Here is a 13,430-nt window from a genome sequence, read left to right on the forward strand (position 1 = left end):
AGAGATGACATGGTGACTTTGTCCACTGACCTGAGCAAACCAAACATTAGAGTCAGGTTGAGAGCTTTTTACTATCGAGGACAAGCAAACATGATGTCCAACCACCAACTCATTCATTGGCTCCACCTCAAATTTGCTGCTCCCGCCGCTGTCTTGGGCGGTATCAATGGTCTCGAAGTCCCAGCCCTGAAAGGGTAAAGATCTGTTAAACACAGTAGCTCCCTGTCCAAGGTAACCTGACAAAAAAAACAACAAAAAAAGAGTGCTGTAGCAATGAATCCAGTCGAGGGTGCTATCTGACAGGTCACGTCACTCAGCATTTTCCAGCAAGAAGATGCGCTGACAAGACAAAATGTTCTTTCATTTGGGCTTTTGACTTAAATTGCGTGTTTCGATCACTCTGATGCCTCTGTATTTTTTAATATAGACTTTTCTAATATAGACTTTTTATAGAAAAAATAGATTTTATAGAAAAAAAAGAAAACATTTTATGTGTATTTCATAGACTGAAAAATCATCTAAATCACCTAAATGACACAGCAAAGTAACTGTATGTTTGTAATTGTAATTTTAATTGCACTGCATTAAAGTTGTGATGTTTCGTTACTTCCCTATTGCATTTTTGGTAAATGTGTAATTTGTATGCTAAAAATTCAATATTTTCCTCTTTTTTTTAGCGCTGATAGTGCCGTAGTTGTGTAAATGTGAGCCGTCTTCTTCTACTGTTGATTCATTATGATGCGTACGCCTCACTGGGACTGTATTGTAGGTTATCAACTGAAACCAGAGATAGGCTAGCCGGTGTGCTACTGTATGTTATCCATGAGACGCTCAGTTACAGTGCAGCTTCCGACCAGATGGTGGCGGTAATGTGTCAGTTGTTTAACAAGCTCACAGAAGATCAGAAGAAGACATTGAACTACACCTAGGAATGGAGACGTTTTTAAAACCCAAAAAATTAAGACAAAAATGGTGGCAGTCCCCCAGCAAAAGACTACATTTTTACGTAAGTACAATCCTGACTTCATCGAGAACGGCTTTTTATTCACTACCTTCATATTGATTGATCGGTTGTATTGATTTTTCTTAATATTAAGCCTGACTTGATTGATTTGTTCAATTAATTATTAGCAAAAGTTAAGATAAACTTAATAAAAATCCTTGTGATGATCACATTTTACCATTATTATTATTCATTAAATTTACTCAGGTTTTAGCTTGTTAGCTTCTTAAACTGTGAGTGGATTTGATTCATTATTGAAAACAAATTAATAAGGTCAATTAAATCTATACATTGTTAATATTTAATGGGCCACTCTGCACTGAAAAAATTGGGCCTCAACGTCAAAAAGGTTAAGAACCCCTGGTTTAGGGCACTAAAAATCAATGTACTATATGCCTCTAACATTTACCCGGATTACTCCATCGGAGCCAAAAGTCATCAGCTGTCCGTCTTCCAAAGCAAAAGGCTGGACAACCCCATCATGACAACACCGTCCTCCCTTTCTGCAGAGCTCCACTTTAATGGTGTTTCCATCCCACAGCAACAGGTTGCCCCAGTTGGAGCCAGACACCACCTGAGAGGAAGAATAAGGGCCGAATCACATGTGGTCCCCGGTGGAAAAAGTTAGGACAACCCTGTCGTATGGTGTCACATTCTACACAACACTTTTTTTTCCCATGCCCACCAATTCAGATCTCTACTACACTTGTCAGCTGAGCAGATCACAAACCTTTCCATCTGGAAGTTCTACGTAGCCATCAATGTCAGTCGCTGCAGTTTTTCCAAAATGCCCAATGAGCCCCTCCAGTTTGAGACCAGTAAATGTGTTGGCCATTTTCCAGAACCTCAAAAAAGAAGATATTTGAATCAAGGATGAAATATACACATTCAATATGAAGCACTAGTCTTTAAAAGTATCCAATTCGGTACACAACTCAAAACAGCATACAGTATTGTATGAACAAAACTTGCAGTTGCACAACATTCCATCTTGTTAAAGCATCTTCCTGTTGGAAAATGTTGAGTGAATTGACTTGTGAGACTGCGACATCTGTTTGATTCTGTCAGCTAGCACCATCAAACCACTTTCTATTTAAGCTATCCCTGTTTTCTCTCTTCGGTCTCTCTCTCCTTAAACTCGGGCCCTATGATTTCCACGATAATGGTTCATTCTAATGGTTCATCCATAATGGCGTTCATTCATTGCATTCATTCATTCATTCATTTTATACCGCTTTTTCCTCACAAGCTGGAGCCTATCCCAGCTGTCTTGGGGCGAGAGGCGGGGTACACCCTGGACTGGTATCCAGCCAATCACAGGGCACATATAGACAAACAACCATTCACACTCACATTCATACCTATGGACAATTTGGAGTCGCCAATTAACCTAGCATGTTTTTGGAATGTGGGAGGAAACCGGAGTATCCGGAGAAAACCCACGCATGCACGAGGAGAACATGCAAACGCCACACAGAGATGGCTGAGGGTGGAATTGAACCCTGGTCTCCTAGCTGTGAGGTCTGCGTGCTAACCAATAGACCACCGTACAGCTGGAAATACTAACAGTATTAGTAAAATAGCAACATATGTATATGAAGGCGAAATGGCCAATTATGTAAATTAGACTTCATTTCTTGCCCCTCCCCACCAACCCAAAATTGGCCAATAAAAACATAAACTACTTGATGTGTCCGGATCCTGATGATGTCAGCAGTCCGGGGTTGTATGGCGAGAAGCTCACTCTGTAGACCTCCTGAGAAATGGCTTTGCACCTGAGGACCACTTCCTCCTCCCTCCAGTTCCACACTGTCAGCATGTAGTCAGGTGTACTGCCCAGGCTGGCTAGAAGACTCCCGTCGCTGTTAAAGTTGACGGAGCAGAATGCACGCTCTGTACCCTCTACACACACACACACAGGTTACACAGGACCACACACAAGGTAACCTCTCTCTTCTACTGTACTTACCTCTGAGGATGCGATATGCTCGTATTGAAGGGTATTCATATACTATCAGCAGTGGTTTGTTTCCCTTCTCGGCCACTGCAAAATAGTCTTTTCTTGGGTGTACCTAAACGCACATGGTGTGGGCTACTTTAAAGCTCTATACATGTGCATGGTTTTGTTCCTTTCTCTCACTCTTACCCCGATGGAGCCAATTCCTGCAGCGCTGCAGGAGCGAAGGTACCTCTGCTCCTTGGTAGAAACATCTAGTATTATGATCATCTGACCAGCTATAAAGAACAGCGTTCTATCATCCAGCAGCTGCAGGTTTTCTCTGCGTTGACAGTCGTAGCCGAACGAGTGACTTCAAGTTGTCAAGGATTTTTAATGATAACAAATACAAGATTCTGGTACAATAAGGAAGTACTGTAAAACAAAGGATACTCGAGGTTGAGGAGGTTCTCTGGGATGTCAGAACCAGGTGTAATGAACGGTCTGGAATATAGTTCCTCATATTTGTAGTACATATCAGTAGAGAGTTGTCTCCTCCTGTGACAAAGAAAAGAGTGAAGGTCGGATGTAGGGGGCATTCCTAGTATAGGTAAATATACGCAGCATTTCCCATACAATTATTTATCCATTATCCATAACTGTGGCTACAGGACTGTCTTAATGGCATGTTGTTACAATTCCGTCCAGTAGATAGCATTGTTAACTGCAGCTGTACTAAGCAATCTGCATTTTATAAATTATAAACATATTAGAGTTACGTCTAACAATATATGTCATGAAAAACTTAATTATTCATTTTTATAATATCCCAAGGACCAATAACAATGAGCTGCACGCCGAAAATGGCCCCCGGGCAGCACTTTGGACACCCTGGTGTACAGGATGCACAGTACAGTATTTATCTCACATTCTTAAGTAGAATTCAACTAGGCTTTTCTAGTGAAAATACATTTAAATTTAAAAAGTAAAGTCATTTCACATATCAAAACCAAAGTGTTTTCTGATAATATAACTTTCTCTTATATGCCCATGAATTTTATATATTACATTAACGTCAACTTATTTACTTTACTTACTAAGTGTTGTTTTCTGGGGGAGGGAGGGGGGGTAACATTTTCACTGTTGACGTCAGCTCAGTACAATAAAAATTACATTGAAATGTTTAAATTATACTCATGGTAATATCATAACGCTGGAAAAACGCAGTTGTACTTACGTTGTGACGTGATCCTTGTACATATTTGTCCTGTGCAGCCTTTTTGCCGACTTTTTTTTTCTCCAATGCCCAGTTTTGTTGGCCGTTGCCAGGCAACAGAAGGACATCCCTACTAGCGCTAAAACCATAACGGACACCGCAGTTATTAGCTACACCAGTGTTTTGAAATTCTTGCATAAAAAACTTAATAAACTGAACAACTGGTTTGATTCAACTACATTACAAAAAAGTTTGATACTTTTTAAAAACATGAACCTCAGAATTGAGTGATTATTATTATAGAATTTGCTACAATAATGGCAAAATATAACAATCGAATGACAACATTCTCTTCGAAATTAATAAAGTAGTGTTACTTTTGCACTGTCGTAACGACAAAACTTTACGACAGCAAACGTTGGATTTGATTGGTGCTTACAATTACCGTAAATCGCTGTGTTGAAACGCGCATGGACATAATCGGGAAGAAGGCGTGCGTGTAAAGAATGTAAGTGTTTTTTAAAAGTATGCATTCGGTGTTATTGTCATGTGGTATTAATAGTAATCAACTGTTTTGCTATATTTGTATCTTATTTTGTTCACCGCCAAAAAAGAATACACGAAGCCCTTACACTGAAAAAATGGCGACAGTTGGAAAAAATGTAGTTCTCGGAGATTACATGAACGCCAGGTTTTTTCAAATGAACGTAAGTTGGTAAACGTGTTGTGTTTAGGACGTATGACTGGTTTACTGTGTTTTGGGATGATGACTATGCTGCAAACACACTGAAAGTCAGTTTATTTATTTTCCACACGAATTAACCATGTCGTCTCATGTTTATATTGTTACGATTATCCTGTAGCAGACCTATTTATTATGTCATATTCGATGTTAGAATTTAGGCACATGTCTTAAGATCCTACACAACCAACCCTATTCTGTCCAAAAAGTTTTTTTTAATCATATTCTCATCATTTTTCTTTAGGATGGAAGCCAAACCCAAAAAACCTTTTTCCCCAAAAGGTGGAAAGAAGTTAGGACATAAAGGTAAGCTGTGCTCTGTACTGTTACGCATCTCGTACTGTACGTGTTCCAACTGTAAGGTCTGTGTCCTTGTGCAGATTCTCCTGGGAAAGCGCTTGGTAGTAGGCCGGCTGGTAAAAAGCCTTATAAGCCGTACATCAAGAAAGAAATGAAAGGCAAAATAGGGAAGAGTGGGGACAGCAACAAGAAACAACATACATTTGGAAAAGGGCCAAATAAGAGAACATTTCCAGGGGACAAAGAGGGTGGAGGTAAGAAACCTTCTTTAATCCATCCATCCATTTTCTGTTATCCTCATGAGGGTTGCGGCCATGCTGTAGCCTATCCCAGCTGTCTTTGGCCGAGAGGCGGGCTACACCCGGACTGGTCGCCAGCCAATCACAGGGCACATATAGACAAACAACCATTCACACTCACATTCATACCTATGGACAATTTGGAGTCGCCAATTAACCTAGCATGTTTTTGGAATGTGGGAGGAAAACCGGAGTCCCCGGAGAAAACCCATGCATGTAAAGGGAGAACATGCAAACTCCACACAGAGTTGCCCAAGCGGGGAATCTAACGGAATTGAATTATTGCGTTTCATCAGCTCCACAGGCAAAGAGGATCAAGAAAGGCGAGTTTAAGCCAAAGAAGAAGAAGCAGACAGCTGAGGAGCTGAAAAAGAACAGGCAGCAGATGAAGAAAGAACTGAAGAAGAGCAGACAGCAAGCAGATCGGAAGGACATGTACCAAATCATCAATGAGGCCAAACAAGTCTGGGGGGACCTCAGGACGTACGTAGACTCACACTGATGCTAAGTTAGAATGCTAAGTTGGAAATGTCCTTGTGGTATCTTTTAGTTTAATATAGTGGTGATATGACTGCAAAAACACTTTCACGATGATGGCTCCTTTGCATGTTTTTGGCTTAGCTTTAACCTTCCCATTTATTTGGGTTTGTGTCAACTGCAATAATATGAAAAAACTTAACTAAAACTAGATGAACGACAATTTCTGTATATCTCATACAAAGCTGAAGCTAATTTATGCAGTATGCACAGAACAGTACATTTACGTGTGTTTGTGTCCACAGCAAAAAGTGTGACAGTGATCTGAAGAAGAAGCTGATGAAGGAGCTTCAGGACCTCATCAGGGGGAAGTACAAAGAGGTGCCGGTCACAGCTCTTCAAAATATTCATATCTAAATGCCCTGTTTGTGTATGTGTAAACAAGTCATCTTCCTCCACCAGATGGCGTATGCTCATGACTCAACAAGAGTGCTGCAATGTTTTATCCAGTTTGGCAGTCACGAGCAAAGGCAGGAAGTGTTTGATGGACTTAAAGGTGAGTAGTCTTAACTACATTACTTTTTATATTTAATCACACTCATAGCTGCAATAGATCGACTACACTTGTGTGTAGTGTGTACTGTACGTATGTAGTCAAACTCAAAGGGCGGGAAAACTACTGCCACATCCGGCCCACCTGTTACTTCCAAAAGTATTTAACTTAAACATTTAACATACAAGCTGGCAACATGACTTATAGTCATAGTCAGAGTCAATCTGAGACAACCTTTTGTTAGATAGATACCTCTGTAAATGTGCAATCAGTTTATTACTGGGATGAAAAAACATAGCAACCATCACGTGGACATAACAGAAACTACACGACGTCCCTCGCTACATCGTGGTTTAAAAAAAAATTACTTGATAAATGATCACTGTTGCGCGGTCCACTGTGGCCTATGATTAGTCCAGAAATATTGGAAAAACAACATATATGTACTATTCTGGTCACTAGGCATCAGTAATGTTTCAATACAATGATGCATCCCTTTAAATGACGTTACCTTAACACTGCATGGAGATGCATGTCCGACATAACATAGTGAAAAAAAGTTCTCCTCCCATTCAGTGTGGAAGTGGTAAGGTCGACAGGGCTCTAGTAATAGTAAAAAGTCAAACAGGAATATTTTCCTATGCCTATTAACTACGAAAATATTCCATTTAGTAATATTGAGTACTATATTCACTTGTGGCAGTCAGGTCTGGAACCAAGTCACCGCAATAAACGAGGGACGACTGTTCGCAATTTATAAGTCAAACATTGAAATGCCTTGGAAATGCAATTCTTTCTGTTCATTGAAAGATGATACAGCACAGCCACCTTGTCTCTTGCAGATGATGTCTGTGGTTTGTGTAAGTCCCAGTATGGCAGACACGTGGTGAAGAAGCTGCTGATGTATGGGTGAGTTACTTCTCTTGGAGGCCATGTTGACATTGATCGCGTAACATAAACAAAATACTTTTAAATGTTTTTATTTTCTGGACCAAACTATCTTGTTTCCGAACGTGATGTACTGTAGTCATTCAAGAAGGTTTTATGACAATAATAATGTCATATTATTATTCATTCATTTTCTACTGCTTATCCTCACGGGGGTTACTGGGGTGCTGGAGCCTATCCCAGCTGTCTTCGGGCAAGAGGCAGGGTACACCCTGGACTGGTCGCCAGCCAATCACAGGGCACATATAGACAAACAACCATTCACACTCACATTCATACCTATGGACAATTTGGAGTCACCAATTAACCTAGCATGTTTTTGGAATGTGGGAGGAAACCGGAGTACCCGGAGAAAACCCACACATCCACGGGGAGAACATGCAAACTCCACACAGAGATGGCCATGGGTGGAATTGAACTCGGGTCTCCTAGCTGTGTGGCCTGCGCACTAACCACTCATCCGTCATATTATTACAGCATATATATTTTGCTATCTGCAGGAACAAAGAGCTGGTGGCAGCAGTGATGCAAACATTTAAAGGCAACGTGCGTCCCATGCTTCGCCACGCCGCTGCGTCCGCCATTGTCGAGTACGCCTACAATGACAAAGCTGTGCTGGCCCAGAGACTCATGCTCACTGAGGAACTTTACGGAAACACTTTCACCGTTTGCAAGGTACGCACCATCAAAACTGCATCACAATATACTGTAAAATAGTTGCTAGTATTGAGTTTGAGTCCTGTGTGTGCAGTCGTCGGTGTGCAACACCATCCAGAAGGTTTTGGAAGCCAATCCACACAAGCTGCCGTACATCATCGATGAGATGAAGCTGATCCTGACTCCCTTGGCTCAGAAGTAAGACTGCTGATATACAAAATGACTAACCTCATCATCAAGACCACGTACATTGTGCACTTACAAATATGACACTTGGTCATGTAGATCAGTGCTGCATCGTACCGAGAGCTGTACCTAATATTCTGACGCAAGATGTTGGCTGGAGTTAATTGAGGAATACATTGTCACAATGAAATCAATCCAAACCTAAAAAATGTAGAGAAACCCCAATTAGGATGACCTCATTTGACCCCGCATGCATTGGTGTTGTGTTTCAGAGAGCAGGTCATCAAACACTCACTGGTCCACAAAGTCTTTTTGGACTTTTTCCTGTTCAGCCCCGACAAACAGAGAGTGGTGAGTGTATGTTGTTTGGAAACGTACATTTTATTATCTCGTCATCAAGCCGTACACATTGAATCAGTTTGCTACAGTGTAGATTGTGTCAAGTCAGAAGCTTGAAAGATAAAAAAAATAACCAAAACCAAACTTTAAACAAAGTTTCTTGCCGTGATGGTCAACATTTTCTTTGGGGTGTTTTTATCGTGGTGCACAGGAGATGATCGAGTCCATTAGGGAGTCGGTGGTCTACATGGCTCACACCCATGACGGCGCACGAGTGGCCATGCACTGTCTGTGGCACGGGACAGCCAAGGTCGGAGACACACACACATACACCAGACCAATCAATTGTATATTACTTCAACACGTATTGTAATTCACAGAGGAAAGTATAAAATAATGAGGTTTTCGCATTTGGAGGTTATCCCCGAAAGATGATTGGGCCTTTCAAAAGGCTAAACGGCCAACTATATTTGTGTGTTTCAGGACAGAAAAGTCATCATCAAAACCATGAAGACATACATGACCAAGTTTGCCATGGTGAGTTTTCACACCAGGCCATTGCATGCTTTCATTTCATTGCGGTTACACAATTATCGTGTGTCCACAGGGGGAGTTCGGTCACCTCGTCCTTTTCGCCATATTTGACAGTGTGGACGACACCAAGCTGGTCAAACAGGCGGTGTTGTCTGTACGTGGAATACCGATCGCACGTTTATGTATTCTACTGCAAAAAGTACGATCTAAAAAAAAAATTGTCATCCAATGTTCATCTGTCCAGGAGATCATACCGTCTTTAGGGGAAGTCATCAGTAACAAATATGGCAAGAAGGTTCTGTTGTACCTGCTCAGCCCCAGAGACCCAGCTCACTTGCTGCCTGAGATCATCAAAGTGCTGGAGCAAGGAGATGGCAACGCACACAGGTAGATATTGCCAAACATCTACACATTTGGGTGGAGGTGTGACCGGTTTATTGGTGAATTCATGCAGTTTTACGTACACACAAAGCAGAATGTTGCTGCAACAATGTCCACTTTCACACAGCTTGCAATCAGAATATTAAATATGTAGCCCAGTAATCCCTCAAAAACTAAGAGAAGGGCCCTGAGTTCTTTAACCTGTTGAGTATTTTGCTCACTGTAGATAAACTGTTAATATCAAGGTTGCACTCTTTTAAAATGCTCTCAATTATTTACTGAACATCGACCGGGTATTCAACTACACCAGGGGTCTCAAACCCAATTTACTTGGGGGCCACTGGAGCTCGGGTCTGGGTGAGACTGGGACGCATCAGGTTTTCCAAAAAAAAAACCGCATTTATTAAAAGCAAAAAAATTAAAAAAAACTTCGCTTTGGTTCCAATTTTCTACAAGAAAAGCTCTGATAAAACATTCCACTGTTCTCAAATATCTTAATTTTTATTTTTCTACACAAAATAAGATGAAAAATAAATAAACAAATCAAGAATAAAGAAAATCAATCAATCAGTAATAAATGAATATAATAATAAAACGGCAAATAATAAAAACTTAAGAAACCACATATAGTTGGTGGGTAGACAAATGATTTTTTTCAGATTAAAATGAACAAAGCATTATTAGAGCCCTGTAGACATGACAAAACACGACTATAGTCACATTTATACTCTTTTTATTTACAACATATTGCGCAACTGCAGGGTCTTGAGACACATGCTAACTCGCAAACTAGGAGAGCTAGCGACCTAAACGGTAGCCTTCAAGTTATTTCCGTTGAACTTAAATAGCCAAAAACTTACCACTTCCACACGGATAGGGAGGATAACTATTAACAGTTATTTAACCTTTAACATGAACATTAATAAAACGTAATAATTTTTTCTGGGTACATGATACCATACAGCATCCATATCAAACTTGCGCGGGCTGCACTAACATTAAACTTTCATATCAAGACGGGGGCCTCAAACTAGTGTCCTGCGGGCCACAGTTGGCCTGCGTGTTTGAGACCCCTGAACTACACCATGGAAACAAAACAGTTGGTGGGCCCCCACACATACAAGCCGGCAAATACTACCAAAACCGTCCCTTTAGTTGCAGGCCTGCTGCGACGCTTGTGTACGGTGAGGCCAAAAACTGTGCGGCCGCTTCACTCAAACTGAGCAAAATAAAATATGGTACCTTATTCTGACAGTGAAGTCAGTTGGGCGGGAGGAAGCCTCTCATACGAGCTGGCGAAGGTGGTCTCTGGGTAGCAGCTTATAGCGCAGTCTGTAACCTCTATGGATCTCTTCAAATCTCCTCTTCGGGAAAAAAATGAATTACAGCCTTGTTAGTAAGCTGAGTTAGCTGTACTGCGGCTAAAAGTTAATTCACTTAGCTAGTGATGCTAACAAAAAAATTGCGTTGGCTAACAGCAAATGCGCTAATACATACCATGAAAAACGGGAAAAAAGCCGCTCACAGAAGATATGTAGATAATGTCCAGGCACAGACAGTCGGACAGACCGACTGTATACTTAAACACACTTATACAAACTTTTACCGAGTCTGCTCACATCCCGACTCAGCTCGTCACGCGACACACCCCCACACCGGCTCAGACTTTCCGGTAAAAACGCACCACTTCCTGTTACTGCCACTGCCTTCAAAATAAAACACTCCTAATCAAATGAAATAATCACACATTCACCGTACTACACAGTACTTTTAACCTATTGATATATATCTTTTTATGAACCAATATTTAACCTTATTTATTCTACTTAAATAGTTTTAAACATTAACTTTATTACATGTAATATTTTAACCAGGTTACATCTATAGTACTTTGCTTATGACGCTGTTGTAATACACGTTTGGAGTCATCAAGTAGGTTCTGCTGTTCTCCGCCAGTAAAAAGGACACCGCCCTGCGGAGGAAGGAGCTGCTGGAGGTGGTCTCCCCGCCACTGCTCGACCATCTCTGCAAAAATGCCGCCACCATGGTCGCGGACAAGGCCACCAGCGTCACAGTGAGCGACATCCTGGCGGCGGCCTGCGGGGACCTGCGGCCCGCCATGACGGCTGTGGCTCAACTGGCCAATCACGAGCTGGTGCCAGGAGGCATCAACGGAGAGGTACAGATGGGATTTATTTTTCAGCCAGTTAAGTATTATTGATACTACAAATTAGTCTTAGCTGTGTTGCATTCAAGACTGCCAGAAAACACAAAGCACCCCGCTTTATGATTATGAGGCGTTTCCATAAACACACACAGGAAGGACAGTCTTCAAATGTGTGTTTGTGTTTTCTAGCTCCACATGGCAGAACATCCTGCAGGACACTTGGTGTTGAAATGGCTCATTGAGCAGGACGTCACTCTGGCAGAGACCGGCAAAGAAGGTAAGCGGAATAATGGTTTCATTTTATTCCCACAATGCGTTCTACATATTGTCATGTCATCAAATGAACAATCGTTACAATCAACACACTTCTGAGAGCATCCATGTTGTTTCCGATGTAAACACGGGTCACGTGTGATGTCACAGCATACTTTGTCGCAGGCAGTGATGTTCGGAAACGTATATATCGCCGATTATTTGCATCCATACTCAAACACATAACTGGAGTTTTTGTGGAAAAATAACAGTCATGATACCCGCCTACATGTGGACAGCGCTTAGTAATCATGATTGACTGCAGCTTGTCTATGCTAATTTGTCCTTTTGGTGGATCTGTTGGTGTCAAAATAGATATTTTATGGGCCTCTCAATCCCTTGTTTTTCCCCCATTGGCAGGCAGTCTGAGAATGGGAATCTAATGCTAAGCTAAAAAGCTAAAAGACGGTAATGTAGTGGAGATTTAGCAACATTTCTAGTTGTTCTTCCAGAGCGCTTTGCCAGGATCCTGGTGGATACTGTGGAGATGGAAAACCTGAGGAGTTGGGTTAAAACCAACAGAGGAGCCATGGTGCTCTGCAGGTTTGTCACCACTATTTTTAAATCTGACTGCAGCGTAGCCAGAAAGCCAAAGATCTAAGTGTTTTTGCTTGTCTGTGTTCTCTGCACAGCCTCCTAAACAGCTGTGACAAGACTGTGGTTGAAGACGTGAAGGCGGGGCTTAAGTTCCTCCAGCCCAACAGCGCCCTCAACAGCAAAGGAGCGGAAATCCTGATGGAGAATTTAAAAAAATGCTAAAAAGCTGTCAAAAAACGTCACCGGCGACACTCGGAGCATCAGGTCCTGTGTGGACGCCCGTGCAAACTGCGACCATATCTGGACTGCTTGTCAAGTAAGAAGCCTCGGAATACAGAAATAATCCATATTGCTCAGTCATGTTTGAAGCCACAGATGGTAAAATCATCTGTTAAAGTGAAAGCTGGGTCACTTAACCCTTTCAGTGGACATTAAGTGTCATGCCATACACTGCCACCCATTGGTCAGCTTTTGTAAGTGCAAAAAAAAAGTTTAAATGAACTACTAAGTACTGTTGTCTTCAGTTATTTGTGGAAAAAACGTCCCAAGTATGGCTTACCAGACATTTCGGGTGTTATGCTATGGTGTTAGCATTTTTCAGCCTCAAAATTCACTGCTTTCTACAAAACCTACAGAAACAACACCTGTATTAACATTTTGCACAACTACTCAGTGACATACAGAATGACTGATCAACTTATGGTTAGTTTTTATGTTTGGGCCGAGAGTGTTGAACCCCTAGCGTCAGAAAACTGCAATTTTTAAACCATGCACAAGTTACCATATATGGTTACTTGCCGTAACAATAAGGGAATATCAAGCCATCTAGTCACAAGAGAGCTG

General features: G+C 41.4%; 2 protein-coding genes across 3 annotated transcripts in view; one reads left to right on the forward strand and one right to left on the reverse strand.

The window, feature by feature from the left end:
• The window catches only part of LOC131119968 (cilia- and flagella-associated protein 44-like), a 21,342-nt gene extending 16,613 nt beyond the window's left edge, over nt 1–4,729 (reverse strand). Inside the window, exons 1-8 of the mRNA XM_058064894.2 lie at nt 4,177–4,729; nt 3,393–3,497; nt 3,150–3,312; nt 2,973–3,075; nt 2,689–2,905; nt 1,734–1,848; nt 1,413–1,577; nt 31–186 (exon numbers count right to left, since the gene is read on the reverse strand). Of these exons, the coding sequence (XP_057920877.2) occupies nt 31–186; nt 1,413–1,577; nt 1,734–1,848; nt 2,689–2,905; nt 2,973–3,075; nt 3,150–3,312; nt 3,393–3,497; nt 4,177–4,304 (1,152 nt within the window). The 5' untranslated portion in view covers nt 4,305–4,729. The remainder of the gene's footprint in view (nt 1–30; nt 187–1,412; nt 1,578–1,733; nt 1,849–2,688; nt 2,906–2,972; nt 3,076–3,149; nt 3,313–3,392; nt 3,498–4,176) is intronic.
• pum3 (pumilio RNA-binding family member 3) lies at nt 4,604–13,099 on the forward strand. Of its 2 annotated transcripts, none has more exons than XM_058064899.2 (18): nt 4,604–4,663; nt 5,142–5,203; nt 5,278–5,451; nt 5,793–5,979; nt 6,279–6,354; nt 6,436–6,529; nt 7,369–7,435; nt 7,975–8,149; nt 8,226–8,329; nt 8,590–8,668; nt 8,868–8,966; nt 9,140–9,193; nt 9,264–9,344; nt 9,435–9,577; nt 11,528–11,750; nt 11,928–12,015; nt 12,503–12,593; nt 12,683–13,099. In XM_058064899.2, coding segments are annotated over exons 1-18 (1,926 nt in total). In that variant the 5' UTR covers nt 4,604–4,661; the 3' UTR covers nt 12,810–13,099. The 2 variants fall into 2 exon arrangements, with proteins under 2 accessions (XP_057920882.2, XP_057920883.2); XM_058064900.2 differs by lacking the exon at nt 4,604–4,663 and adding an exon at nt 4,885–4,947.
• The last annotated feature ends 331 nt before the right edge of the window (nt 13,100–13,430 follow it).

Source organism: Doryrhamphus excisus, linkage group LG10 (assembly GCF_037039965.1).
Source record: "Doryrhamphus excisus strain RoL-2023G ecotype Guam linkage group LG10, RoL_Dexc_Guam_v1.1, whole genome shotgun sequence".
NCBI lineage: Eukaryota > Metazoa > Chordata > Actinopteri > Syngnathiformes > Syngnathidae > Doryrhamphus > Doryrhamphus excisus.

Bases quoted from the DNA above. Each gene is read 5' to 3' on its own strand.
- pum3 (XM_058064899.2), top strand. The intron at 5,452-5,792 runs GTAAGAAACCTT...GCGTTTCATCAG, and splicing joins AGGGGACAAAGAGGGTGGAG to CTCCACAGGCAAAGAGGATC. The intron at 9,578-11,527 runs GTAGATATTGCC...GTTCTCCGCCAG, and splicing joins GGAGATGGCAACGCACACAG to TAAAAAGGACACCGCCCTGC.